Source organism: Silurus aristotelis (assembly GCF_946808225.1).
Source record: "Silurus aristotelis genome assembly, chromosome: 14".
NCBI lineage: Eukaryota > Metazoa > Chordata > Actinopteri > Siluriformes > Siluridae > Silurus > Silurus aristotelis.
In genome coordinates, this window is record NC_139587.1 from 21979160 (window position 1) to 22007158 (window position 27999).

The following is a 27999-nucleotide window of genomic DNA, read 5'->3' on the forward strand; positions in this document are numbered from 1 at the left end:
ACGCCCATGCATATGGTTACATCTACAGTCTGGAGTTGGTTTTATAATTTTAAAATAATTTAATTAAAATATAAAATGACTAATTTAGTTTAAAAGGTTTAGACTGTTGTTTCTTTTTTTTTTTAGTTATAGCCATATTATTTATTAATTATTTGCTTGTTTATTTGTAGTTCTTGCACTGGTAAAGATTATGAATACAACATATAATAATAACTATTATCATTATTATTAGTAGTAAAAGTAGTAGTTGTAAATCAAATGAATTTCTAGTTAGTATTAGTTCCAGTATTCATAGTTATTGTAGTAGGATTATTATTATTATTATTATTATTATCATTATTGTTGTTTTTGTTGTTGTTGTTTTGTTCCTCTATCTGTTTCTTTCAGGCCCAGATAAAAACTATTTACCTATTCAGTTAATTCAGTCAGTTTTTCAAATTATAATGAAATTAACTTCTAATCAAACCCCAAGAGGATGCCAAAAAAATAATGACGTTTTTCCTCAAGCTTTATTTGATCTGCTTTTGCAACAATCTTCTTTCCATGGCATTGGCTCAATCCAGTTCCATGATTAGTTTACTATGACACTTACATTTTTTTTTACAATAACACAATAAAATTTCCCCTTAATAACAGAAAGTGCATGTCTCACACGGTCCGTGTAAACCAAAGAACCGAGGACAACAGATTGTCATTAGTCCATAGCACTACATTATCTTAGGCATCATTGGAATGGTCCTTCCAGTTATATTTAAATGCTGTTATATGTTTAATAGGCATGATCACAAGGTTCACAGTGTTTTTACTCTTTTTACATGGTCCCTAGTTTATGGCATGGATATACCTGCACAATGACACAGTCAATCAACATTCCTCTAATGCATGATCTACATAACTTTAAAGTGTAAAAAAACAAAAATGGAAACAAACAAAAAAAATTCAGTCTTTCAATTTGAAGAAGGAATAAAAAAAATTATAATTACTCCTCGGCCCATTCAGCTGTTAGGATGTATGCTGATTAAACCATATACACCATGTTAGATTTTGAGCATTTACAAATGTAACATTACTATAATAAACAAAATTGATGACACCTCCGTTAAAATCTAGCTGTTTTCACAGAAGAAACTTTCAGCTGGCAGATGAAGATGAAAAAAAGCAGTATGAACTGTGATGGTATTAAGAGGAAGTATCTTTTAGAGAACCTTATTTTGCTTATAATAGCAAACAAACATTTTAAAGATAAATGTCTTTACTTTACAATGTGTCTTCTGTACATTCCCTGATGCCCTTATTGTAAACAGCATAAGGTGCATTTTGTCAAGTTCTCCATTTGTCAAAAAGAAAGCATTTAGTCAAAAATGGCAGGCTTAGTCAGGCTTACCTCACTAGATTGTTACAGAATATTTACAATTGAAACTTTTGCATTGTGTACATATAGAATGTCCAGCATTACAATTATTCTCCTGATAAATTTAGCGGTAAAATAAAAGAGAAGCAGAAAAGGCAGTAGGGAAAAACACAAGAACAAAACAGTCTACTGCAAAAAATCTTTACAACGAATCACATTTTTTCCTGACTATTATTGCTATACATTTCCTTTTTTCATATACCAACTGCAAAACACATGTCCGATATTCCAGTTAAGTGTGTTGCTCACACAAAGTGTCATTGATTTTCAATACTGCGTGCAGTCTACTTTAAGCATGACATACTGTGAATATTCTGAATGCGCATGCTGAAACATCTAGAACATGTGTCTCTTGTTCCTGTTCTGTACAGTCTTTTTAATTAAAAGGTATAAAAGAACCTGTACAAATATGGCACGTGAGCATCGGAAGAGTACTGAAGCTAAGTTAAATGCCACACGTATATTACACTTCAGGTTTCAAGTGTATTAGGCAAACATGGTGTTGGATGTAGGCAGTCTCCACAGCCAATGCTGAAAATGTAAACACGCCTAAAAGTTGCAGGTTGTTTCAGTATGCCGTTTTGAGAGTCCTCTGCATAGAAGAGTAATGCCCGTTCTCTCCGAAGTTCTGAAAAAGACTCAGCTTTCTCCTCCAGCTTTAGTCTGATTCCTGAAGAATAACACAGGTTATTCATTTTCCTTCTCTTTAGAGGACAAAACCTCACATTAGGCTGTGTTTAGTTTTCTGGATTGGATTACCTGAGATATCCAGCAGAGGGCGCTAAATTGGACTTGCCATTCTGCAACAATGCTGGCGATATTTGAGGCCCTTTTCTAAATGGATCCTCCTATAAAAAAAAAACAAACAAAAAAACCCACCAAGAAAGGTTTATTTATACAACCTAAAACATCTCAGGTTTAAACATCCTTGACTAGTAATGTGTTTTGCTGTTTTCTTTGCTATGCGTGAATGCGGGTTTTTGACATTGGTTCAGGTGAAACACACCTTTTTGACCTGATTAAGTTTGGTATCAGGACGAGGTGGAGGAGGTCTGCATGGAGGGTTTGGTCGAGGTTTTGGTGCCACTGAGGGAGTTGGGTACGGGCTGAAGCTGGTTTCTGGGAGTGAAGGACTCTTTTGCTGGAGTGCGTATGCTGGGACTGGTGGTGGTTTGGCCATAGGCCGGACAACGGATGGTCTTTGTCTCGGTGAACCATCTGGATTTGGCTGCTTGCTAGCCTCCTGTGGAGAAATCACAATAATATGGCACTATGAAGTATTTACATTTCTAAAGCAGCATACCAATATGTAGGGCAACATTACCGTTTTGTCCGTATTCGGTTTCTTTAGCTGGAATGTTGGGTTGGCATGACCACTAGCAACAGTTCTGGAGTCTGATGAAGCTTGGACACTGAAAACCAAATCAAGTTAATGCATTTAAAACACTCATTTGATGTATTGGGTAAAATATTGTTAGTTCTAAGTATATAAACAACATAAAGCTACAAATTTCAGTATTACTTAAAGGATGTCTGACGAGGGGGGTGAGCCATGTTTTTCAAAGTATGAAGCTTCTGCTTGCAGCACCAACAGACCACCATTCCCAATACCAAGGTTAAGACCACAGATAGGGGCACCAGGAAAGCAAGTAAATGACCTGAAACATCAAATAAAGCCACTTACACCCACAACCCAAGAAGCTGCCATAGACCACATTAAGGAACAGACATGTATGAATAATGCTGAAAGATAATATCCTGGAAAAATATTTTTTTACAAAATTATTCATTTTGGGTTTAGTTTATATTTAAACAAAATATATACATTGCAGTCAATAAAATAGTAACATTTCAGGTGTTCAACATGAAATGCCCCAATGAGGTACATTTTGGCTGCACAGATAAAATGATCAATCAATTAAATGATCATTCATTCATACATTTAGAATAGTTAAGAAAGTTTTGCCATTAAACACAAACATGTTTTCAAACCTTGAATTATAATCCACCTCAGTGGCATTTCAGTCCTGAGTACTGAAATCAAGGTGTTTGTGCATTTAAAGGCTATTTCTCTAAGATTGCAAAAGATAAAAATCAACTGCATATGCATAAACACAAATACAACTAGAAACCTTGGAATCATTTGACATTAGTGTGGTTTGGATACTGACCAATAACATTTAGAGATTCTTTTTTAAGGTTCTCAAATAGATCTAAAACTTTGAACCTCAATGTACAGAAAAACAAAAATAATATTTAAAAGCATTTCACAAATACTAGATGAATGTATAAGTAGAGTGCAGGCTGAATATTGAACTGAATATTAGGCATTTTGGTGTGCTGTGTATATACACCAACCAGGCATAACTTTATATCCTAGTATTAGTGCCTAATATTGTTTTGGTCCCTCTTTTGCTGCCAAAACATTCCTGACTGTTGATTATTAACAGCATTAACCTCTTCAGCAATTTGAACTACAGGAGCTCGTTTGTTGGATCGGATAGCATGGGCCATCCTTCGCTCCCCACGTGCATCAATGAGCCTCGGCCGCCCCGTGACTCTGTCGCTGGTTCACCACTGTTCCTTTTTTGGAACACTTTTGCTCTGACTCGGTTGTGTAGCCATAACAATTTGGCCCAAAAACTTGACCAAATCCTTATTATTGCCCATTTTTCCTGCTTTTAACACATCAACTTTGAGGACAAAATGTTCACACGCTGCCATTTTATATCCCACCCACTAACATGTGCCACGATGAAGAGATAATCAGTGTTATTCACTTACCGGTCATGTTATACGTTCATAATATTATGCCTTGTCTGTGTATTTATGTATGTATGTTATATTTATGTATGTATGTATGTATATATATATGTATGTATATATTTATTTAGGTATTCAAATACATATGTATGTATGCATAGGTCTTTATCTCACTTTTAACTGGTGTAACAGGGCCACTGTCAATGCTGCCACCATTTCCCTTTTCCTTACAGTAGGGCGGTGCCCAGCCTGTGTCACAGTGGCAGTTATGATTGTTGTTACACATCTGTAAAAGAAAGCATGGCAGTTTAATGCAACAGTCCTGTCATCATCACCATCATCTTTATTTCAAAATCAAAAACCTATTTGTAATGCCTTTACCTATTCTCATGCCTGTGTGGCACATACTTAACACACTGCTGAAGTGTTTAAAAAAAGGTGTATAAACTTATGACCTACTACGCAATTGACTACATAGTAACCATTCCTGAAGTGGTTCTGTTCCTTTTTACATGGATTGTGTGTAATACATTGCACAACTGAAGCAGAAGCTGAGCTAACAGGGTAATAGGAAGTGGAATTTCTGAAGCCAAGCCACCCATATAATAAAGGGCTAAAGGTCTAGCAGATCAACACTGGCAGTCCACCAGGTTTAGCACCTACCCCATGACCACGACACTTGGCATTGCACTTATTCGCCTGCAGAAAGGATGCATTGCGACACTCACCACCAAAACATATCTGCTTAGAGAGAGAGAGAGAGAGAGAGAGAGAGAGAGAGAGAGAGAGAGAGAGAGAGAGAGAGAGAGAGAGAGAAAAAGAGAGAGCGGACGATAGAAGGCCGCATTAACATACATGGCAATGGTTCTTGTGACAATAATTACACTAGATGTGTCAGGCTAAGCACCATGTATTAGGATTCCCATCAGCCAGTGCCTGTCTTTGTTTCGTGTCACATGAATTTTTGTACCTGAATAACATTTCTGTTCATTAGCACATCTATTTATCTCACATTTGCCAACGATGGTTGTTGGTTTTCACAGACCTTGTCTTCATGCTCTTTTATTATGGCATTGTTTTTTACTTATTCATAAATTGCTTTGTTTTCATGTCTTTAAATAATATCTCTGCACTTGCATCCATTTCTCTACTTCATTAAATTACAACATTTACTCAGTACTCACCGCATTGTCCCCACACTTGGTTCCGGTCATCACCAGCCCAGGGTCGAGCGTATCCCCCAAACTGTCCTCTCCCTTGCCAGGCCGATAGACATGCGTACCTCGACACTGGACCGAATGATCTCCAAAGCGGATAGTGGTGTCTATGGACACTGCGTTGGTTCCAATAGGCTTCTTAGCAGCACTCTGACATTGTATCTTGCCACATTTAGCATCCCTTAGAATGAAAACCTATGTGAATGTGCATCTTTCCATTGTATTGTCTGGAGTTTAAAGAGTCTTCTGTGAATGATGCTCACCTCTCATTGCACTTCCTGTATTTACCCATGAGGTACCCACAGTTTCCATAGAGATCTCCAGCCCTGTTTACCTCAGTAAAGCACAGATCCGGAGCAGACTGTGCATCTGTGAGGGGACATAGAGAGCCATGTGCTTTCTCGTGTGCTATTCAGATGTTAAAACTGTTAGCCAAATGAATTAGGACACATGCTCACTTGCATCATTAGCTGTACGTTAAACTCTTTTTCAGGTTCAAGTAGTGCAAAAGTGTATCATATTAATTTAAAATCTTGTTCATAAAAAAAAAAAAAAAAAAAAAAAAAAAAAAAAAAAAAGAATAATGTTAAACACTGCATGCTGATATAAACACATACCAGGCATTCATGTACTTATATACATTATATATTTTATTTTCATGTAATCACTGTATGTAACATAAATCTGGATTGCACTGTTTCTTGTCTTGCATAGTATAGCTTTTATATTATAGTTATACTTATACTATCAGAACATGTTCCATGATAATCCTGTATTGCACTGTTGTTACATTGCTTAAAATATAGTGCACCATTGCACCATAAGCATTCTATACACCTAGAATTCATCTCAACTCATAAATCAGCTAAAAGAAATATCCTGGATAAATTTCTCTAGGTTGAGCGGTTTTACCTTTCCCCCAGAGAGAGCGGCACTGCTGCTCCAAGGTCAAGCACATGCCTGTGTAACAGTAAGCAATGCCATGTGCACAGGAGCTGCCGTCCATCAGATAGAAATTTGCAGGGCAGGACTCTAATTTACCGTCACAATACTCAGGCAGGTCACAGGAACCCGAGGAAGGGCGACAAAGCACTCCTGGACTCTTCAGCTAAGAGGAGATGAGTCACGAAATTATATGTCAAGAAAGATGACATTGTTAATTTCAGGATGTCTTAATTAAAAGCGTTATGAATGACTAAATTACCTTGCAGTTCTCACAGCAAATGCCATCGGCACACTCAGCACCCGCTTTCAGCGTGCAGTTATTGGCGTTACAGCATGGACTGGAACATTCCTATAACACCAGATAAAGAGAAAATAGATAAGAGAAACGAAATAATCTCATCAACAGAAGTTAAAGAAGGTACCCCTCTCACCTCCTCCTCTCCACAGTCACACTCCTCCCCTTCCTCAAGGTAGCCGTTGCCACAGCGCTGGCCTCCGTACATTACACGTGTGTTTGGAAGATTAAACAGACATTTCCCACCACCTGAGCTCAGATAGCGCTTCAGCTCTGCCTGGTTACACTGGTTAAACACACGAGGGAATGGGTGCCTGTAGACAAGTGGAAAGGAAAAAACAACCAGAGCAGAGTTCAGATTCAAAGTTCATCACCTGGCAGGAAATAGAGCGCATAAAACCACAAGACAGCATTTCTTCAAAATAGAGAAATAGGAAGTCAGTACAGAACAGAACAGTACAGAAAAGGTTTTCTGTCCTTAGTACATTCCATTATTTTATTCATTCTATAAAACCAATCACAACGATGCAGTGCGTAGCTGTCTCTCAGTTCAGGTATGATCCTGAGCTCGGTTTACACTATGGAGGGTTCCACACGTGCTGCTAGTGTCTGTGTGGTTTATCTGGTTTCTGTGGATTCCTACCATGCTGATTTGGTGAATCTAAATTGTCCCTAGAAAGGAACATTTGAGGGTATAGTCATGCATCATGGCCAGTATTGCTTGGCTATTCTATGCTCTTGGTGCATTATGTTTCTGACCAGGAGAGAGCACTTACTGAAGCAAAATGTAATAAAGTGTAAATAAATCGATAGCTGAAAATAATCGCGTTAAATGGATTTAAATGTAAATAGTGAACATCCCCAAAACTAGGTAATAAAATTGGGATAGGACCGATGTTTGGTTTGGAGGAGGAAAGAGTGATTCTAAAATGTAAATTTTCCCAATTATTTGTATAAGCTAAAAAACTTTTGTATTCATTTAAACTGAACACTAAATCCTGTTGCATGAAACAAGATATCTCAATATATTAAATATTCATAAGCTAGAGGAAGGAAATGAGAGACGAGTGTGTTTTTTTTAACTGTATGTGTTAGTAGCTGCGTACTGACCCAGTAGCTGCAGCCATGATGCATCCTCCATCATTTGGATGGGTCTGGCAGCAGCCCTCGCTGTCATGGTTCATCCCAAAATTATGCCCCATCTCATGAGCCATGGTGGCAGCAACCCCAAATGCTAGCTCAGAGTGGTCCTAAAAAGTCAAGAAAAAAAAGAGAGACAAAGCAATAGATGAGGCATGTACATATGGAAAAGAGATAGAGATTCTGAATAAAACTGCAGGTTGTTTTACCGCGTTAACTCCTCCTGACTGATATTCTGAGCACATGGTTTTAAGAGGAGCCAGTCCTATCGTGGTACCCTGAAAAGCCACACCCCTAAAAAAGCCAGCATAAGAGTTCAGCTCTTACTCGCACCATGCACATGAATTACAATAAATGTAATACTCTACATTCACTTTTTTGACTTTTTTTCTATAAAGCTGTTGTGTGAAAAGCGGCTGTTGACTGACGTGATGAGCTGTGCGTTGTCATTTGGCATCTGTCGCAACTGCTTCATCCTCCATGTCAGGAAGCCCTCTAGAGTGCTGAACGGGTTCTGTGTTACGTTGATCTTATCCCTGTCATTCCAAATCTCCAGCAGAATCAGGGCAACACGGATGTTCAATGTTCTGTAATACTGAAAAGATTAAAAAGTTGCACTGTTTTAAAGATATATGATTTGTAACCTTTATTCTGTTGCTTTTATAGAGGTAAACCTGGTAAATGCCACTGTAATTGGATTCTTTAATTCTGTTTAAAAAGTTGACCGTAGTCAGTCTGTTTATAGATGTTTTGTTAACTTAGAGGTTAATAAGTAAGTAATAAGACTAAAGAGACTGATGCATACATTATGCATATACTCATTCATGTTTTTTTTTTTTTATATTTTAATTCAAAAGCATTTAAATCAATAATTGTTGCTTTTAGGTGTTTAACTTTTGCTCCAGATACATGCAAAACAGCAATACATTTATTGCAAAATCATAAGTACTAGTTTTCAGTACTACTTAATATACTGTATATTGTACTATATACAGCAGATATAAAAAACAATACATCATTCAATTTAGAACAACAAATAACCTTATGAGTCTAATAGCAAATGTGTTGCAAACCAAAAAAAGTCAAATAATATCTGTACAAATTTATTTTAACAGTATACTCTGCAAATAAAACACCATAGCAAATGACAGTATATTGAAGGTAGTCAAATTTAGTAGTTTCTAATAAAATACTATAAAAATCTGGGTTTATTTACAATTTACACTTTTCAATAAAATAAAAAATTTTACATTACTAGCATATCATTTATTGCTTTATTGTGTTAAAAAAAGAAGCTAAAAGTACACAAATGCAAAGCTGAAATGAATAAAATAGGCAGAGTAATATATTTGTAACCAAAAAAAAGAATACATTTGATTTTTTGTTTTACTACCTTGTCGACATAGTTAGCAGCTTCAAGAAGCTTTTTCTTTGTCTTCTCCAGGTCTCTATCATGTTTTACAAACTGTAGAAGAGCAAAAATGTGACCATTATGTCATTCCTCTCATTATGTCAGACCTCTGTGGCCTTCAGGCCACAAGTACACACAAAAACACATTATGACCTCCATTAGTGTAGAGGCAAATCAATAATGAACGGAAGTCGGGTTATGATCTCTGGCACCACCCGAGTGCCTTACAGAAACAAGACCAAATCTAAAGATCTTCTTAATTTTCACAACAACAGATTAATCAAAGTGTTTAGCATGTCACCTTTCTTATTTTTTTTCCCACATACAGATAAGATTACTGCATCATTACTGTACTGCATCAAATATTGAATAATTTGATTTGATTTGATTTGGTTTTGCATTTACCTCAGTGTGATCAGCCACCAACATCAGCTCCACATACTTCATACTGTGATTGACATCTCTCTTTACCTACGAATTAACCCACAAATAATGAAATTATTATTTAATTACTCAAATTTTGTTCTGAATATTTGATACAATTATCTAATGTGTGCATCAGTGACAAAAATAAAGATCGGGCTTCTTGAACCACTGATAATGACTAAATAAATATAAATTCACCCTAGATGCATGACCAGTCTGTGCAATCCCACCAATCAGCTCATCCAGTCTCTCTGTGTGGTTCTTTACTCCACGGTGCTGGCTGCAGGTACTCATAGGTATTTTCAGGCTCTCAGCACGAAACACGGCATGGCCCTGAGAGACACTGTGATTGGCCAGAGGCTCAATCATGTACACAGCACTGCCATTCAAGGCGATCATGCCCCTAGAGATGGAAAAGACACAAAATGACTGACAGAAGTACTAGTCTCAGGCTCAATGCTCTGTCTACAGCACAGAAAGCTACAGTACCTCTCTAGTCAAAATCTCAAGAATCAAATTCACTATTCACACTTATATATGTATAAGGATGTGGAATTATGAATTATTTCGATTCCTGGCTAATAAAAAAAGATAATAGAAAAATTTCTGAATGGCCAATACTAATATCAATCTGTGGATGGCTAATAGTTTAAGTTCTAAGTTTAAATTTTTTTTGTCACATTTACATACATACAAAGTATGACATGCAGTAAAATGCTTTATAGGACTGTCCAACATATAAGCATGAAAAAAGAAATAGAATATAGGGATTAAAAAAAAGGAGATAAATAAAAAAGTATAAACTATAGAACATATACATATATGTATATACATTAATTCTAGACATGAATGGATGCGTATGCAAGTTTCCCCTGGGTTCTCCGGTTACCTCCACTATTCCAAAAACATTCCACTACATAGATTACATGGCTTCTCAAAAAAATTGCTTTTAATTATTTATGTGTAGGCAAATGTCTATGTGCAGTGTTCACAGGTTTCCCATCCTCGGTCTACTGTTGCCTTGCGCCTAGGATTAGCCCTGGGCCCAATGTATCTTTGACTATAATAAAGCAGTTACTGAAAATGAATGATTATATACAGTACAATGAACAGTCTGGATGTAAGGCATGTTTGTGCAGACGCTTAATAATTTCGGCCATTATATCATTATATCTTCATAAGATAATAAGCTCCTAGGCTGCATCAGGAGAAAATAAATGAAGCCGTATTTTTTTTAAATAGTCACAGATGAGTGGGAGGAGCAGGAGGATAGTATTTATTTAATGGCCAGCTGAAGTTTACAGCACATACAGCTGCCAGAGTTACTTGGAAAAAAAAGAGGGCATTGTTTCCAATTGCTTAGAGTGTGCAGCTTTAGCAGTTCCCAGCCTACACACATGCATGAAAAGACATGCAAACACACTCACACACAGTTACACACACAGTCCAAAACATGGAATTATCTAAACTTAAAGACAAACAAAAAACTAAATTGCAGATGTCCAATCCTTGGACGATCCACACACACACACACACACACACACACACACAAACAAAAGACTGCTCATTATATTAATTATAATTTATACATTTATATTTAAGTTATAAATATAGAAAACTTTGCATTAATAGATAGCAATGAAACAATTAAAGCAACAAATACTAAAAATAAATTTAATCAAGCACAATTACAGATAAATACAGACAAATATACACACATATCTAAATGTTTTTAAGATGAGGTATAGTTTGCAGCTGCAAAAGGCATTCTGGAGATGGAGGAATGTGTGTGTGTGTGTGTGTGTGTGTGTGTGTGTGTGTGTGTGTGTGTGTGTGTGTGTGTGTGTGTGTGTGTGTGTGTGTGTGTGTGTGTGTGTGTGCACATCTGTCCAAAAGAGCATAAGAATGGGTAACTAGAGATTCAGGAAGCAATGTCAAAGGCAGTGCCATCAACTGTGTTCCAGAAGATGCCCAATTTGTAAATGTATTCAACCCACACTGTTCGACGTGATATTCTGGTGTCAATCAATGTTAGCCTGTTTGCCTCCTCTGTCTAACGCAGGCAGGAAGCTGACTTCTCCACATAACACACGACATGAAACAACACTCCATACATGCCGTGTCATCCCACTCAGAGCCCAGAGATCCAGCTACGCTTGCCTTTGCTGAACTCAGTGAACTAAGAACTGGGGTGACCCAGAAACTCTGCATAGCACTGAAACTGCAGTTATTGAAGATTTACTGCAACATTACCTGCCATGTTTTTTGTCTTATCCATAAACAAGCAGTAGCTATACACTAGAATTATATTAAAGTGACAGCCCAGTGTCTTTTCATCATTTCATGTGTGAATACCCCAACATTTATTTCAACATTAACAGGAAGCCTGTTTACTCAAAATAAAACTGCCTAGAAGCATATTATCAAGCATTCAGCAAGGTGTTAAAACAATCTAATATAGTTAAGAATAAAAACTAAACCAAGCTTCACTAAAAAAAAAAGTGGGACAATAAAGAGCTCGGCAAAAAGTATATATATAGATTGAATAGGGACATATGCATAGAAGTATTCTCACTTACGCACACATGCCCAAAAGGACTTAAAATCTACATCTTAATAGATTTAATACACAATTAATCAGCCATTGCAAAGCTATTTTCAAAAAAACAAACAAATTAATAATTTAATACATAAACCTTTTCTTGAGGAGTTGGCCATTAAAAATTAAGTTCACGATCACAGGCAGCAAAGTAAATGTATTATTTAGTTAACAATAAAAAAAAAAAAAAGCATCGACGGCTTCGCTCCCACAAGTCACACGATAGTAGTGTAAGACTTACAGTAACATGCAAATGTGTTGCAATTATTGTCTACGATAATTACAAAAATAAACTATGGCGTAATCCAAATGAGAGACAGAATAAAGCTGTCAATTTACATTGTAGCTGTAACTCATGAAGTTTCTGCATCAGCAAGAGTATGTTGGTTTAATATAATGCCACAATTCGATTTTTGTTTTTTTAGTCGCACACTGTTTAGTGATCATTTCTAGGTGTCAGAATGTGAATAATCTAGTAAACTCATCTTCTTTTTCTTCTTTTTTGTCTTCTTTACAATTGTTTCATAATAGATAAACTACCACACACCAAGTCATGTGGTATCTGTATGAGAGGATATTGACAGAGGAAATGCATTATGTCTGTTGCATCAGTGGAAATGTGTTTGGCCCCTACACCATACTTTGAATAAGTTCATTTTCTGGTATGATCAATTTAATACCTGAAAACCCCACTGCATTGTTAAGTCATTCACAGTAAGGCGTATTACTTAATATGGACTATGAATAATTCTTATAGATGCAGTAAAACAAACAAGATCTGCATGAGTTACAGAAGGAAGAAATTTTGTGACCGTACAACAGTTACAGTTGTTCTTACCTGAGTCCAGAACAAGTGCTGAGAACAACACTGGATTCCTTCACTCCTCTCACTGTGCCATGATAATAACAATGATCCTGAAATCAAGCACACACACAGCAGGATCATAGAGGCAGTTTAGCCTCCGATTAAAGCATTCAAACTCTTTTGTAACTATAAAGCCAATACTAGTTCCATTATTAGCTGCTATATAATTTATGTATTTTATTGAATAAAATTATTTGTCCCCTGGTGGTCTAGTGGTTAAGATGCAGCGCTCCCACCGCTGCGACCCGGGTTCGATTCCCGGTCAGGGAACCATTCCCAGCCACTCTTAGTGCCGGTCCCAAGCCGGGATAAATTGGGGAGGGTTGCGTTAGGAAGGGCATCCAGCGTAAAACGTGCCAAATCAAACGTGCGGAGGATCCGCTGTGGCGACCCCTAACGGGAGAAGCCGAAAAGAAAGTTTATTGAATAAAATTATTTACGTCTAAATATCACTCTGGACTTTAAAAGGCTAAAATGTTTTGCATGGTTCAAAATATGCTGTTTGCTTTATAATTAGTTAGATCTGTGGGCTGGCTCCCACCAATTTTCTAAGAATAACGCATGATTGATTTCAGTGTGGTAATTTAGCATCATCAATTTCCCAGAAGATTCTTAATAAGTTTTTTTTGTTTCCAGTAATGAACAACATAGTTTTAGCTATAAAAAAACAAAACAAAAAAAAACAGGTGACAGAAAGGAGCTATGGTCATGGTAATGACTTCATCCTCTTCTGTGGAAAAAAAACCTAGCAATGCTTTGCATGTCAGAGACAGCAGCACTGTAAAAGTAAAACAACAAAACAAAAGTTCATTCACCAAATTCACTTTAGCTCCATACTAAAAAACTTGTATATTGATTAAAATGTGCTCTTTATTCACATCCAAGACATGCTTCATAATTAAATTCTGGAATTGTATATGTATTTTTATTGTATTTTGTTCTTTTAATGACATGTCCTTACTCAAGTTAATGGTTTCCTACATACCCAACAATGCTGTCTGACCTCTTGCTGACAGTCATGCAGTGGGATTTATGATGCATTCAAATTATATCAAAAACCGAAAGTCAAATTGGATCTCTCATTAATATGATATTTAACAATTGGGGTGGTATAAATGAGAAAAATTAGGGAAAATAAACTCTTGTTCTTTCATTTTTCTGAGCTAGCACTCCTAAAAACTAAAGCACTCCGTAAAAACTAAAGCTTTTACGGTTTTTCTCAGTTGCTTTGGAGCGTTTCTCAGATCCGAAAATGAAATTTTCAAAGCTACTTGTTCAACCTCTGTGTCGTTTAGTCATTTGTGCTCAACATAAGAACATTTCTTGTTGCTTTGATCAAATTGCGAATGCTTTTGTACATCATTTAATCGATTGTCTACAATTGTCTGCTGTTTCCTACTTTATCAGTTGTTTATGTTATGTTGATTGAAAGTACAAGTTTCTCAGATCAGAAATGAATTTCTCAAAACTACTTGTTCAACCTCCACATCATTTAGTCATTTGTGCTCATCATAAGAAAAATGCTTTTGTACATTTATTTAATCAATTGTGTACAATTGTGTGCTGTTTCCTACATTATCAGTTGTTTATGTTCATGTTAATCAAAATAAATTATACTGGTTTCAGCTAAATAGTCTTAATCCACAAAACATCTCGGCATCAGTTCATTGCATAGTTTATTGAATGCAAAATGGTTAAAACAGTTGTCATCATCTGTAATCTAAAATTTCTATTAAACCTTTTTGTAAATGTGACTTGAATTGATAAATTGCACAGATGAATCTTGAATGTCACTAATGAAGGAGAGTTTACAGCAGCAGATCAACCAATAATCAACCAGTTCTCTAAAACAGGTCAAAGGTGAAATCCTTTAATTGGAGAGTGTATACAGACAGAGCAAAACAAAGAATTATAAATTCTGAAAGTGGAAGAACAACCAAGAAACAAACAAACACATGTATAGTACAGTAAAAGTCTGACTCTTGTCCGGTCTCTTGAAATCAATATAAATAAATTATGCAATCAAATAAATAAATTTGTGCTGCTGAAATTCATATATACTGTACAGAAGAAGTAATTTATTTGCATTTTTAGTCACTGTGTTCCAAACCATAGTTTATATCAAGAAATCCAGAAACTGTATGCCATCATATTGACAACATCCTAAACATTATGATGATTTTGTGAACAATGGCAAAGGGACTTTTCGTTCTGATGGAAATGACATGTACTTACTTTTGAGAGATAAACTGAAGATTTTTAGAAAATGACAGGCTTTCGCAAGATAGCCAATGTATTGTGCTGCCTGTATATTGTAAATGCACTTACTAGTTTGCAAATATTAAGGATGGTTTAAGAAATGCTTCAAAGCAACTAAGAAACCCTGTAGGATCAGTATGTCTGAGTTCAATGAGTTTGTCGCTGTGCTAATATTTGTTCCTGTGAGGTCAGTGTGGCTGATGAAATAATACACACAGACCAACACATTATCACCATAATGCCTACAAACATCATACATAAACATATTTAATATGATTCAGGATGAAGCTGCATTTTATGCACTGATAACTATACAAGAAATAACATTCTGCTAAGTCAATCCATATTGAGCAGATGTGAGTGAATTGCTGATGCTATGTGCAGAATGGACTTACCTTAATAGATGGCTTAGAGAAATAACGTGCACCGTCTGGTCCGTACCATATCTCTTGATAATTAGTGGCCAAGAGCTCTCTGGAAAAAAAAAACAAGGGAGAACATTTAAAAGAATACTATATTGTACTATACTATAGTGTAACATTAATAACCAGTGATCCTAATACTTAGTATTTGTAAAATGACCACAGTCTTTTCCTCTTGCTTGCTCTCTTGGCATATAATAAAAAGACACCAATGTTTCAATTTCTTTTCAAATGAAAGGCCATATTAACTAATCTAACCTAGTAAAAGGAACCTGGTTTTCGACAGCTGATCAAACAGGCAGGAATTCTCACTGTGTTAAGGGTGTCAGGAATAACTAGTGACCTTCATCCTGACCAAAATAACCGCTTGGGGTTTCACTTGCTGGGGTGGGGCTGGAGGAATGCACAGCATGAATCGGTTCCAACAAAGAACATGCATGACCTACAATTATAAGCTGTATTTACAAATAGATTACAATAATTATACATAGATATTTAGATTTTCTGTCTACAACCTTCAGACTGTTTAATCTGACATACATTGGAATTGACATGACAGTAGAATTGACTAACTACTGGTTTTATTCTTTGAAGCTAGAACCTTCAGCGAAACATCAAATCTTTCCCACCCCACATGGACCGTAGAAATGCGTATGTTTGCTTGACAAGCGGATGTTTAGACCTCCACCATGCACTGTGTAACAACTCCTCCACCTTCACCAGACAAACACTGGATCTGTCAGTGGATAGTGACTGGTAAGTGTTAGACCTGTCAGGAGGTGATGTTTATTCTGAAAACTCCAACAGTTTGCTGGAAATGCTCAAGTTCCCCTGGGCTCCGACCTCATGACCACCTCACTGGAACCACCCACAATGTGCTACCGCCTGCGCAGCCTCACTTCTCTCTGAAGTAAAAAGCATCAAACACAGCCAGACATTTATTTTTATTTTTTGACTAGACATGTCACAAAACTTTAAAACAATAAACTGTGCCAGACATCTCACTGGGGCATCTCACATTTGCAGGTTTTTGCTTCACTTTCAAGAAAAATTTACTTCTGCTACTAACTGCAACAATGTCATGAAAGAAAGCAGAAGTAACAGGACAGCTCAGAGCATCTAGAAATAAATTTAGCGATTCACAGCTACAGCTACCAAAAAGATGCTATAAGCAACAAACAGGTTTTTTTTAGCTCTTACAGGAAGTCATTGTGTGTCTGTGTGTCTGTGTGAATGCAATTGGTGAAGTGGGCCCAATGGCTCAATGGCCCAATGGCTCAATACAATTGAGGTAATTTTATCTTTTGATTCCTCTTGTCTTGTAAACAAAATGGATGTTTTACTCTTCTATTACTCAGCTTTCAGATATTAAGTTCAGCTGGTTTTCAGAAGGCAATAGATTTAATCAACACCAGAGCACCAACCATACCAGCAAATAGCTTTACAATGCACTTTAACATTAACTACCTTATGATTAATAGTGAGGTCTGACAGGGCATCAGCCTTAAGGATAAGCTGGAATAATGACACTGTGTAAAGCATATGAATGCAGCAACTGGCAACTGGTACACATTTTTAAAAAATGAGCTCCAGGTTTACTGACGTCAGACAATATAAAATGGTTTGAACTAGTTAGCATAGGTTTAATCTTTTGTCTAGTATAATAATAACAACAACAACAACAACAACAACAACAACAACAACAACAACAACAACAATAATAATAATAATAATAATAATAATAATAATAATAATAATATACTGCTGTCATTTGTTACCAAAAGGGCCAGTGCTCAGCTGGTCACATGTACACCGATAAGGCATAACATTATGTTAAATATTGTGTTGGTCCCACTTTTGCTGCCAAAACAGTCCTGACTTTTCGAGCATTAACAGCATTAACTTCTTTAGGAATTTGAGCTACAGTAGCTCGTCTGTTGGATCGGACCTCATGGGCCAGCCTTCGCTCCCCACCTGTATCAGTGAGCCTTGGTTGCCCACGTCCCTGTCACAACTTAACCACTGTTCCTTCCCCGAACCACTTTTGATAGATACTGACCACTGCGGACCTCAGTTTTGGAGATGCTCATAACCAGTCCTCTATCCATCGCAAATTGGCTCTTGTCACACTAAGATCCTTACGTTTACCCCTTTTTTCTGCTTTTAACACATCAACTTTTGGGACAAAATTGTCACTTGGTGCCTAATATCCCACCCACATACAGGTGCCATGATGAAGAGATAATCTTATTCTCTCACTGGTCATAATGTTATAATTAGCAAAATTTGCAGTATTTGGTAATTATTTGACTAGTATAGTTTTAAATAAATAAGGCATGAGTGCAAGAGCAAAGCATGATGTTAGCATGTCCTATTTCACTGTGTGCATGTGCAAAATCACACAAAATAAACACCCAATAAGAAAAATCAAAGTTTCTTTTTGGACAATTTTTCAGTGAACAAACATCATTAAATTAATTAGGTTCTACTGGTAACAGATCGGTAGTTCCCATTATAACTTCAGATTACACACACAATTAAAGAAACTGGTAACATATCCTGCCACTGTGATCAGGTTTGGTCATCAAAGCACTGCGGGTAGTTAAGAGCTAAGCATAGACTTTACTCTCTTTCTAAAGGGTTTGAACATGGTTTGGGGTCAACACAGAGTGCACTTGAACTGCTCCAGAGGCAACATCAGAACAATGGCCATCTATTGAAGTTCTCATTACATAGAGAGCTAAAAATGATGAAGGAAAAAATGCTGCCTCTTAGCTGTTAGTGTAATGACCCAAAAGGGGAACTACATTGAGGTTTAGAGTATTATACATGACTATGAACTGACGCACCAGCCTGTTAAGATGAAGTCATCACTGTATAGTTATTTAAATTGTTGTCAAACGGGCAAGACCTTTTGCTTAATTTTCATAGTGCGTTCTCTGGCCATCCAATCAAACTACACAATGCCCATGTTATTGTGTGCCTGCTAGATGGCCCCAGTGCCATCAGCTTGAAACCTGATGGGTTAAAGCAACAGCCTTCAAGCAACTTGTACTGTATGTAATAGGTGCCTGCACTGCTGATTCTGAAAGCTCAAGGCATATGTCTTTGTCTCTGAAAGAAAGATAGACACTCCAATGTAAACAGACACTCAGTTGCACTTGAGAATAACAAATGAAGAGAATAAACTATTGGGAATAATTTAATACATATTAATAGACAACAATATATTAAGTAAGTCTTGCTGGCTGTGACGGCCCGCCACTGATAGGATGCAATGCAATTCAATATGGTACAGATAGTTCACTTTTATTTCTTTGGTTCAGACATACAGTAAATCATAAATTTACTTAAGTGCCTTCTGACTTCTAAAACATTTTCCGTTCAAACCCACAGGCCTTTGAAGGGCAAAAATGAATAAAACAAAACAAAGAAATAAATCAATAAAACCAGACGTTCTTTTCCTGTTTTGTCTCCGAGAAGATGCAGCTCTACCTCTGCAATGTTAATCTGTATTCTAAATGGCTCTCAGGACACGCCTCGGTCTCTGTAGTGTATCAGTGCACATAGTAACAGTGGTGCTGAGAGAACACACTTGAGAAGCAGTTAAGTAAGGAGAAATCAATCTACATATAAAATATTGGTCACAAATTATTGATCACTTTCTAAATATTAAAAGTATAACGCATCTACTAATAATTATATATAAAAAATTTTTTACTGATGCAAATATGTTTAAAACAATGCATCACGATATACAACTGCCAACTTGTAGCAAGTGCATAATTTTTTAATTAATGAATAACATCGTTAACTTTTATGCCCATGCTCCAATGTGAATCGGTGAATCTTACCATCATAATATTCACACACACACACACACACACACACACACACACACACACACACACACACACACACACAATGTATCCTTTTTATGAAACATCCTGGAATCATTTGCCTGTCGGATGTATGTAAGTCACATGCATAAAAGTACAAAACTAAAATAATTTTATCCCAAATTTGTTCACCACAACAAAAGAATCACATGACTTGCATAAAACAAGTTTCTTCCACTGGGCATAAGGCGGGACTGCCATTTTGTTTAAGGCTTTTGTCTGAGGTCTTTATGTGTCTGTTTTATTCAAGACAGAAATGGAGGTTTCTGACTTTATTGGTGTGATTCATTTTAAATTCAGAAGTTCAATGACCACTACCCTGCTGCAAAATTTATCAAAACATTTATTTCTTTAATCATTCTGCTTTACCCTTCATAGGCACAGAGAAAGAGAGTGGGTGTGTCTCGCTCAGTGGCTGACATACTGTGTAGTAGAAATGCTACTACTGAGCTGGCCTTTTTAAGTGGTACGCTGGCAGAGATTCCATGCAACCACTAACCTCTCAATACAGAGCAACACCATAAAACACATGTTGTCAAAAATAGACCACTGTATTATGGGAGGCTGTGTAAGCTTAAAATGTATTTACAGTTGCTGATGGCAGCAGATTAAGAAGCTTTGCAAGCTCCAGACTATGCCATGTACCAATTTAGCCACAGGATAAAGAAGTACCATAAGCAAAACTATCTCTTAGGGCTTTGGTTGGTTTACATTTCTCCGAGTATACTGATACAGGGTCAGTACAAAGTGAGGCTGAACCTAGATCAGCACTTTGACCCTAAGATACCTGATGATGTCATGTAGCCCAAATGACAACACTATGTTTAAGGAATCATCATTATTGCAAAGCCGACATTAACAAGAAGACTTTTCTCCACTTGTTAACTCTTTTTGCGAGCGTTTGAACAAGGAATGTGTATGACAAGGTTCTGATTTAGCTGTAATACATCTAAGTACACAATTTTCATTATGCCTGATATCTATGACAATCAGTTTTAAACATAAATACACTGATATAACAAACTGTACACATCAGAGGTGATTGTTGTACTGGTAAATCAAACCATCAATCTATGTTTCCTTTCTTTTCTATTTTCTCTAAATTTTATTTATTTCCTCCATTATTTTCTTTCTTTCTCAATTCTTCCTTTTATTACAGAGCCACATATGTGGCTATTAAAAAATGACCATGACTTTATTATATAGAGTATATAAGCAATAAGTCGTGTTTCTTTAGATCTGATTTAGAAATATAATCATTAATTATATTTAGACTTCTAATTCAGTTATGACATGATCTAATGAAAAGCCACATTAAGTAATAGGCTAAATAAATAAAAAATGATGACCAAAAACATCCTTTATGTCTGGTCTCAAAATATTAACCTATAGCCTCACCTCTAAGACCCATTACTTTCTCCTGTGTTTTTTACTTTTGCAAGTCTTTTCCTGTTTTCTTTTTAATTCCTTTCTCCGTTGGTCTGCCTGAATCACTTAAGCGGGAGATAATGAGACTGGTCTATTAATATGCCAACCCACCAAACTGCAAAATTAACTGAGTTGATTTTGCACCAGGCAGCTCTAAGCATTGGGATTAGTGCCCAAACTATGCAAGGATTTAGTGCTGTGTGTTTGAGACATTGCTGTCTGGCAATGGCTGAAACAAAGAGTTCATTTCATCATTTTAGAAGGGTGTCAGTGGGCAACATTCTCTTAGTGCTAAATGACATCACCCCAAACCACCCCAGTGGAAGAGGGAGAGAGGGAGGGGAGTTATAAGAGAAAGATTAAAAATTAATGATAAATAAATACATGGAAAGGGGGAGAAGGAAGAGAATGAGAAGAAGAAACAGCAGGAGGAAAAAAGCAAAATAGATAAAGGAAATGTTACGGTTGGCTCACAAATTAATGAGGTTGTGGAGAAAGAGAGAACTTGACATCAAACAAAAGAAGAAATGGTGGACTTGAGGGCACTGCTTGAGAAACGTCACCAATGATTAAGTGTGTGTGGGGTCACCACAAAATGTTATGTGGAAAAAAAATGTAAACCAATCTCCAAGCCTACCAGGAAGACAAAACGAAATAAAAAAAAAAGTATATATAAAATGTCTCCACTAGCTTTACCAGAGCCAGAACTATTTATTATCATTTCCTAAACATCCAAACATTTACATTAGCAGGGAACCAAAAACCCTTAGTGAGGCCACCATGTGTGTGAACAGAGACACACTTTTTTTTTCTTCGAAAGTCTACTGAGTGATGAAGGAGTCGCGTGAGGTAAGAAGACAAGTCGGAATGTGATGGACTCCCGGCATGTGAGTGTGGAAGACAACAAACACAGAGCAGGAGGACTTACAGAGACCCTGCTCATGTGTCTTCAGTCTGAGTGATTATTTACAATGGCTAGTTTCAACAGACATGACCAGAAATAACCTTGCAACAAGCCAAGTCTGTCCTGTTTTATATATATATCCATGTTCTTTGAAAGATCATTTCAAAGATCTATTTATTTGGTTGCTTTTCTAGATATCAAAATATTAAGCTTAAGCTATTTCTAATAGCTTTCAAAGAGTTATTACTACAACAAGGAAATCCTGTTGCCTCATGCTCCCCCTAGATAATTAACAAATCACATGAATTAAATATAAATATACAAGCTAACAAAATGCAAAGTATAAGTACATGCATAGTCGGTTTGTCTATGCTGTGTAGAACCATTTCCATTGTGTAGACCTTGTTACCCATACAATGGTTAATAAAAATCTTCCAGCCATTGAATTACTTTGTCTAGTTTCTGGTATTTGTGTGGTTTCTGAAATGTTTGTTGGGCTATCAATTATACTGAAACCTGAAACCCAGCTTGATGGTAATAGCTCCACACTGCCACCAATATGAATAGGATGTGTGTCCAATCAACCTCATGCTCAGAATTGAATTTATCTGTGATAATACACTCCACAACACCAGTTTACTACCCATTCGATAGGAGACACTTGTGAATGCGTTACTATAAAAAAAGGTTTTATCTTGGTAACAGCATTATTATGGAGAGGTGTGAATTGTCTGCCAGGCAAATGGTTTACACTCTCCCCTTTTTCCATCACCCTTCTTATCAGCACCTAAACATAGAGTCACTATACCCAGCAGTATCTTGATTAATCCAGTAACAGACAATGATCAAACAAATTATTTGTTTCAACTAATTGAAAATTGGTTCAGCTGGAAAAATGGAGGGCCAATGTATTGCTAGAAAGTAACTGAGCATAACATTTACCTAACAATTTTCTGTGCTCAGTTCTGCCACATTAAACTAAACACTTTTTAAAAATGTTTCTTTCTGAACCTTTATATACTTTTACATTTTAACTTTCAGTAAATCTTACAACAAAAAAAACTTATTCTTATACTCTTCTACTTTTTTTTTACTTTCTTTTTTTTTTTTTTTGCTTTAACATTTAGACCTGAAGGTGGTACCTGAGCACAACTGGAGAGTGCTTCTGCTCACAGTGTAAATCTCAATTACAATTTCTGTGTGTTTTCCATCGCTCTCCTGAAGATCTGCATGCCCTTTTCTCCTGCTCCTGCCTCTTGCTCTCCATTCAAGATCTGAGTCAGCACGGCTCAGCTTGGCAATCGACCAAATGGGCTCTGTAAGATACAGCCTGTCTGAACTGACCAGCCAGGCATTCATTAGGCTAAAAGCTTGGAGACGCTGACAGCACAAAGACACAGACACACACGCACACACACCATGACTGAGACAGATCGAGTTGGAAGACATCCACTAACTACAAACTCCTGAATATTTATTGCTGCTTCTTTCTATTCAGGATGAATGCACCCTGTTGCACACAAGGAGAACTGGAGGTTTGGGGGAAAAATTTTCTATATCTATAAAGGTTGAGTTCAGTGTGAGAAAAGTTGTGCAATCTAAACAAACATAAGGAATATTTGTCATGATCCATCTTGCAAGGAAAAAACAAAAGTTCCAAAACCAGGCGGATAACACTGTGGAGTAGTTCTTGATTTACCCTGTGATATTAGCTTGTTATATGTCAAACTGCATAAGTGCATTAGATATTGGACGGATGTTGTCTGGTCCGCGGAGGTAAGTAAATGAAATTATCATAGATTTCCCCCTTTCAAGAGTGAGATAGAGAGGACATTTAAGAGGAAAGGAAGAGCTAATGGTGGGCGGTAATGGGGGGCGGGGGGTGTAAAAAATGCAGAGAAAAGATAAATGTAGTCCATAAAGATGAAAGCAAGAGTGAGAATGGTAATGGTCGGGGGTGATGGGAAAGGGTGTAAACAGTACTACAGCACAAACATGGAATAAAGACTCCATGGTTAAAAAGTAGTATCTCTCTTTACTTGTGTCTTCAGTTAAAATGGACAGCAGTTGCAGTGAGAAGTTAATGATTTAAAGGATCAAAGGAGAGTTATCGTGAATCGCTCTTTTTTTTATCAGTTCACACAAGCTCCTGTGATGACAAGTGAACGATGAGGACAGAGAAACCAAACATTTCCAAATGCCATTACTTGTACCCGAGAAAAAAAGACACATTTATGCAATTTCCCTTCATTTCAGCAACACCGTTGTCATGTAGCACATAGTTCCTTATGGAACCCTTTTATCACAGTATAGTAAATAAAGCAGTGAATGAAAGCAATTACTTCCAAGAAAGCTAGACATAGAATAACATGTTCAATGCTACACAGTATAATTTATGTACAGTACAACTATGAAGCTTAAATCTATGTGGGTGTGGAGAGCAATAAAACACATTTTTTAGGAAGGATCTTGATCCAGATGTGAAACAGTGTGGAAATGCTGTATAACATTATCCCTACCCACAACCATTTCAGTTTCACAAAGTGTCCTAATGCCATACAAGTAAAAGCATAATTACACATAATTCCTTGATTGCAAAGGTCCAGAAAAGCAACTACCCTACCTTCCAGTGGCTCTTTTCAATTTATTTTAAAACAACAGGCTTGCTACAGGATGTCCGGTTAAAGACATTAGTAGAGATGTGTGGAAATAACCACTTTATTGTCATCACACTCAGTTTTCAGTTAATTAAGTTGATGTGATACTGAGCTTGAGTTTGTAGGTGTGTGGATTCTTCACAGTCACTCTAAATCCAACATAGATGAATGTCTCTAAAATATTTTGCATGCTGATGGGCTTGACTGAGCTCAGAGTCACAAACGATCCCCTGAGCAACACTTTCGGGATGCTGATTGGCTGATCTGGAGAGTGTCGTGTATAGACCAGCCTTGTCATAGGAGAGACTGGGAGATACTGAAAAAAAAAACGCCTGTTATTTAAACAACAGCAGCAGCCTTTTTTTTACAAGCACCAAGGACTCTGAACTAAGGAAATCCAAATAAAGAGAATGGTCACAATGATTCTGTCAATTTATCTCTAAACATTCTGTTTTAAAGCTTTCTGTACATTCTATTGTCAGTTTTTTGATTGTTTGGTTTAGCCATTTTAGACCAGAAAAGGGTAAATAAAATTGTCTTACCTTATATACTATATTGCCAAAAGTATTGGGTCGCCTGACCTTTCCTGCTTTATGTGGGTCCAAACTGTTACCACAAAGCTGGAGGCACTCGATTGTATAATTATATCTTTAGAAGTGCTGAAATCAAATTCACTTGAACTTGGAAACCCAAACCTGTTTGAGCATGGCAATGCCCCTGTGCACAATGTGAGCTCCTTGAAGATATGGTTTACATGCTTTGGAGATGGAGATCTTGAGTGGCCTGCTAAAGGATTCTGATCTCATCCCTACTGAACACCTTTGGAATGAATTGGAATGCTGACTGCACCCCAGGCCTACTCACCTCACCTACATCAGTATTTGACTTTCATAATAGCTTGTGGCTGATGAACACAAATATCCATAGGCACACTCCAAAATCTAGTGAAACATCTTCCCAGTAGAATGGAATGAATTATAAGAGCAAATTGGACTAAATGTGGAATGCAATGCTCAAAAATCACATACCATACTTATGACCAGGTGACCCAATACTTTTGCCAATATAGTTTATCTCTAGCCCTGTACTTCTGGTCTGATTAGTTCCTTTAACTAAATCATCACATTAATATATATGGTTGGATAAACCCTACACTAGGTCTAAATTTACAGTGTTTGTAGTGGATCATGTTTAGAAGACTAGAATCTCTTTCACATTTGTTACATATTCCTTAGCAAGTACTCACCTCATTCCACTCATATACTTTGCTGGGTCTGTGTCTGGACCACTAACTGAAGACTTCTGTCACTGTGATTTACTGGGCTTTCATAGGCTCAAATAGTTCTAAGGATATACATTGCTCCAGCATGGGTGTTTATTCCCTGGATTGACACAGCAGTTGGTGCTTCCCCTGGGGGATCCACAGCCAGACGTTATGGAGTCACACTCTGAATGGAACGTCACTCCTCTATCTCCATCTGCTAATGAGGGCTTGGACTAATCAGATAAAGCTTGGAGCCATGGGGGGTTTCAGCATCACCAGAGGCAACAGATACAACACTTAGCAGTAGATCACTCACGCCACCCAGAACAATGGGAGCATTTATCTATTAAAGTTTTGACAAAACTGGGAAATAATAAGCCTGTTCTGCTTCCACTCTATCCCGCTGGTCATCAAAGAGGCGCAGTCAGCTTTTAACTTAATGGCCATACTCTCACCGGAGCTACATGAGACCATGACACCATATGCCTGACTTCCTGCGTCCCTGAGCAGAAGGATCAGGTGTCAGTCTCCTATGGTTCTGTGCAAAAATGCACAATGTAAACACACCGACAATAATAGACAACTGTTCAGGATCTGATCCGATCCCAAGACATGTATTTATAGATTGAGATAGTATTACTAACCCATAATGAAATACACAAGTAAAGCTGGTGGATTCAGCAAACCCCATCCCAAACTGATCAACATGAAAAGTGATTTAAATCATTGTAAGAGCACACAGAGTGCAGTCACTCACTCGTTTCTCTGGAGTTGGAGAACCAGCTCCATTCCCTCTGCAGTAATCTTGACGTTTGCCTCTGAAGGATGCTGATGATGGAAGAAAGTATTCATAATTATTCTCAATGCCATTAAAATACCCAATTCAGCTTGGTCTCAGAATTGCAGAATGATAATGAGTTAGGGGTTTTAGGTAGGGCTGGGGATTAATGCTTGTGTCATATGAAATGGAATGAAATCAAACCATATGTTGTACTCTGTATGAATTTATATGTTTATGTGACAAATAAAATGTGAATTTAAAGCTTTGCCTAAATATTTGTTTTAAGAATAACTGTTACTTTTATTGAATTGTATATATGGAGCTAAGCTGGATTAAAATGACACATGCAAGTAAAATAATATTAACAATAATAAAATCATTGTTATGCCTTTATTATTATTATTATTGTTGTTATACTAACAATTACTGTTACTACTACTACTACTATTAATAATAATACTTATAACAACAACAACAACAACAACAACAACAACAACAACAACAACAATAATAATAATAATAATAATAATAATAATAATAATGTGGTATTGCTATTGTTGTTGTTGGTGTTATAAAACTATGGCCTGTATTTGAGTCTGTGTGACTATTTGACTCTTCTATTTACTGCATTATTTCATTCTTCTTTTTTTTTTCTTTTTTTTTTTTTACCTTTGTGTGTGTATGAGCTGCTCTTTTGCTTCTGGGGTTCAGCCACTGAGGGTAAGTGACCTCATAGCGCTCCAAACTGCTCAGCACGCCCGCGTGCGCTGATCCACCAAAACACACACACACACACACACACACGCACACGCACGCGCGCTTGTAAATAAGCAATACACAGCGCTGCATCACTTAAAGTGGACACTACATGTAAAAACCTGGGATGCATCATTTGCATTATCCACGGTGTGTGTGAATCTGGGGTTAGATTGAACACTCACCTGTGTGGAGGCAGAAGACGGTGTACTGCAAAAGCACAATGAAATACACGGTGTAAGGGCGCGCGCCGTACGGCAATGATGTCGCGCCGAACACACAGCGCCCCCCGCGCGCGCGCCTCGCCATCCTGTCCCGTGCTACCACAGATCCACAGAGACTGCAGTGAATTCACCGACAAAGACACACACACACACACACAACACAGCCACAGTTATCTGCTTCTAAACCGCGCCATGGTTTACGTGTTTCATATGCAATCCGGTAAAAGGATCGAGCGCATCTCCTCCAGCCTTATAGAGGGGCGTCCCGCCCTCTCTCTTCCTCTCTCTCTCTCTCTCTCTCTCTCTCTCTTACACACGCACACACACACACAC

The 27999-nt window shown here is 37.1% G+C and overlaps 1 protein-coding gene across 2 annotated transcripts; it reads right to left on the minus strand.

The window, feature by feature from the left end:
- Positions 1-490: 490 nt before the first annotated feature.
- On the minus strand, positions 491-27997 carry adam19b (ADAM metallopeptidase domain 19b). Of its 2 annotated transcripts, none has more exons than XM_083560770.1 (23): positions 27628-27997; positions 27356-27453; positions 26663-26733; positions 15727-15805; positions 13046-13122; positions 9807-10011; positions 9588-9653; positions 9165-9236; positions 8200-8366; positions 7981-8065; positions 7742-7881; positions 6768-6945; positions 6596-6685; positions 6304-6499; positions 5655-5760; positions 5359-5572; positions 4838-4915; positions 4349-4460; positions 2934-3069; positions 2736-2823; positions 2418-2654; positions 2171-2259; positions 491-2081 (listed from the first exon to the last, which is right to left on the minus strand). In XM_083560770.1, exons 1-23 carry the CDS (start codon positions 27749-27751, stop codon positions 2051-2053), a joined length of 2739 nt encoding a protein of 912 aa, XP_083416896.1. In that variant the 5' UTR covers positions 27752-27997; the 3' UTR covers positions 491-2050. The 2 variants fall into 2 exon arrangements, with proteins under 2 accessions (XP_083416896.1, XP_083416897.1); XM_083560771.1 differs by having other exon boundaries at positions 2427-2654; positions 27628-27993.
- Positions 27998-27999: the final 2 nt, after the last annotated feature.

What these genes read in the sequence shown, in the direction of transcription:
- adam19b (XM_083560770.1), bottom strand. Translation starts at nt 27,751, where the DNA reads ATGGCGAGGCGCGCGCGCGGGGGGCGCTGTGTGTTCGGCGCGACATCA. An exon ending in AGACTGGTCATGCATCTAGG is followed by an intron (nt 9,654 to 9,806) that starts GTGAATTTATAT and finishes GTTAATTCGTAG; the next exon opens with GTAAAGAGAGATGTCAATCA. An exon ending in ATCATGGCTGCAGCTACTGG is followed by an intron (nt 6,946 to 7,741) that starts GTCAGTACGCAG and finishes ACTTGTCTACAG; the next exon opens with GCACCCATTCCCTCGTGTGT.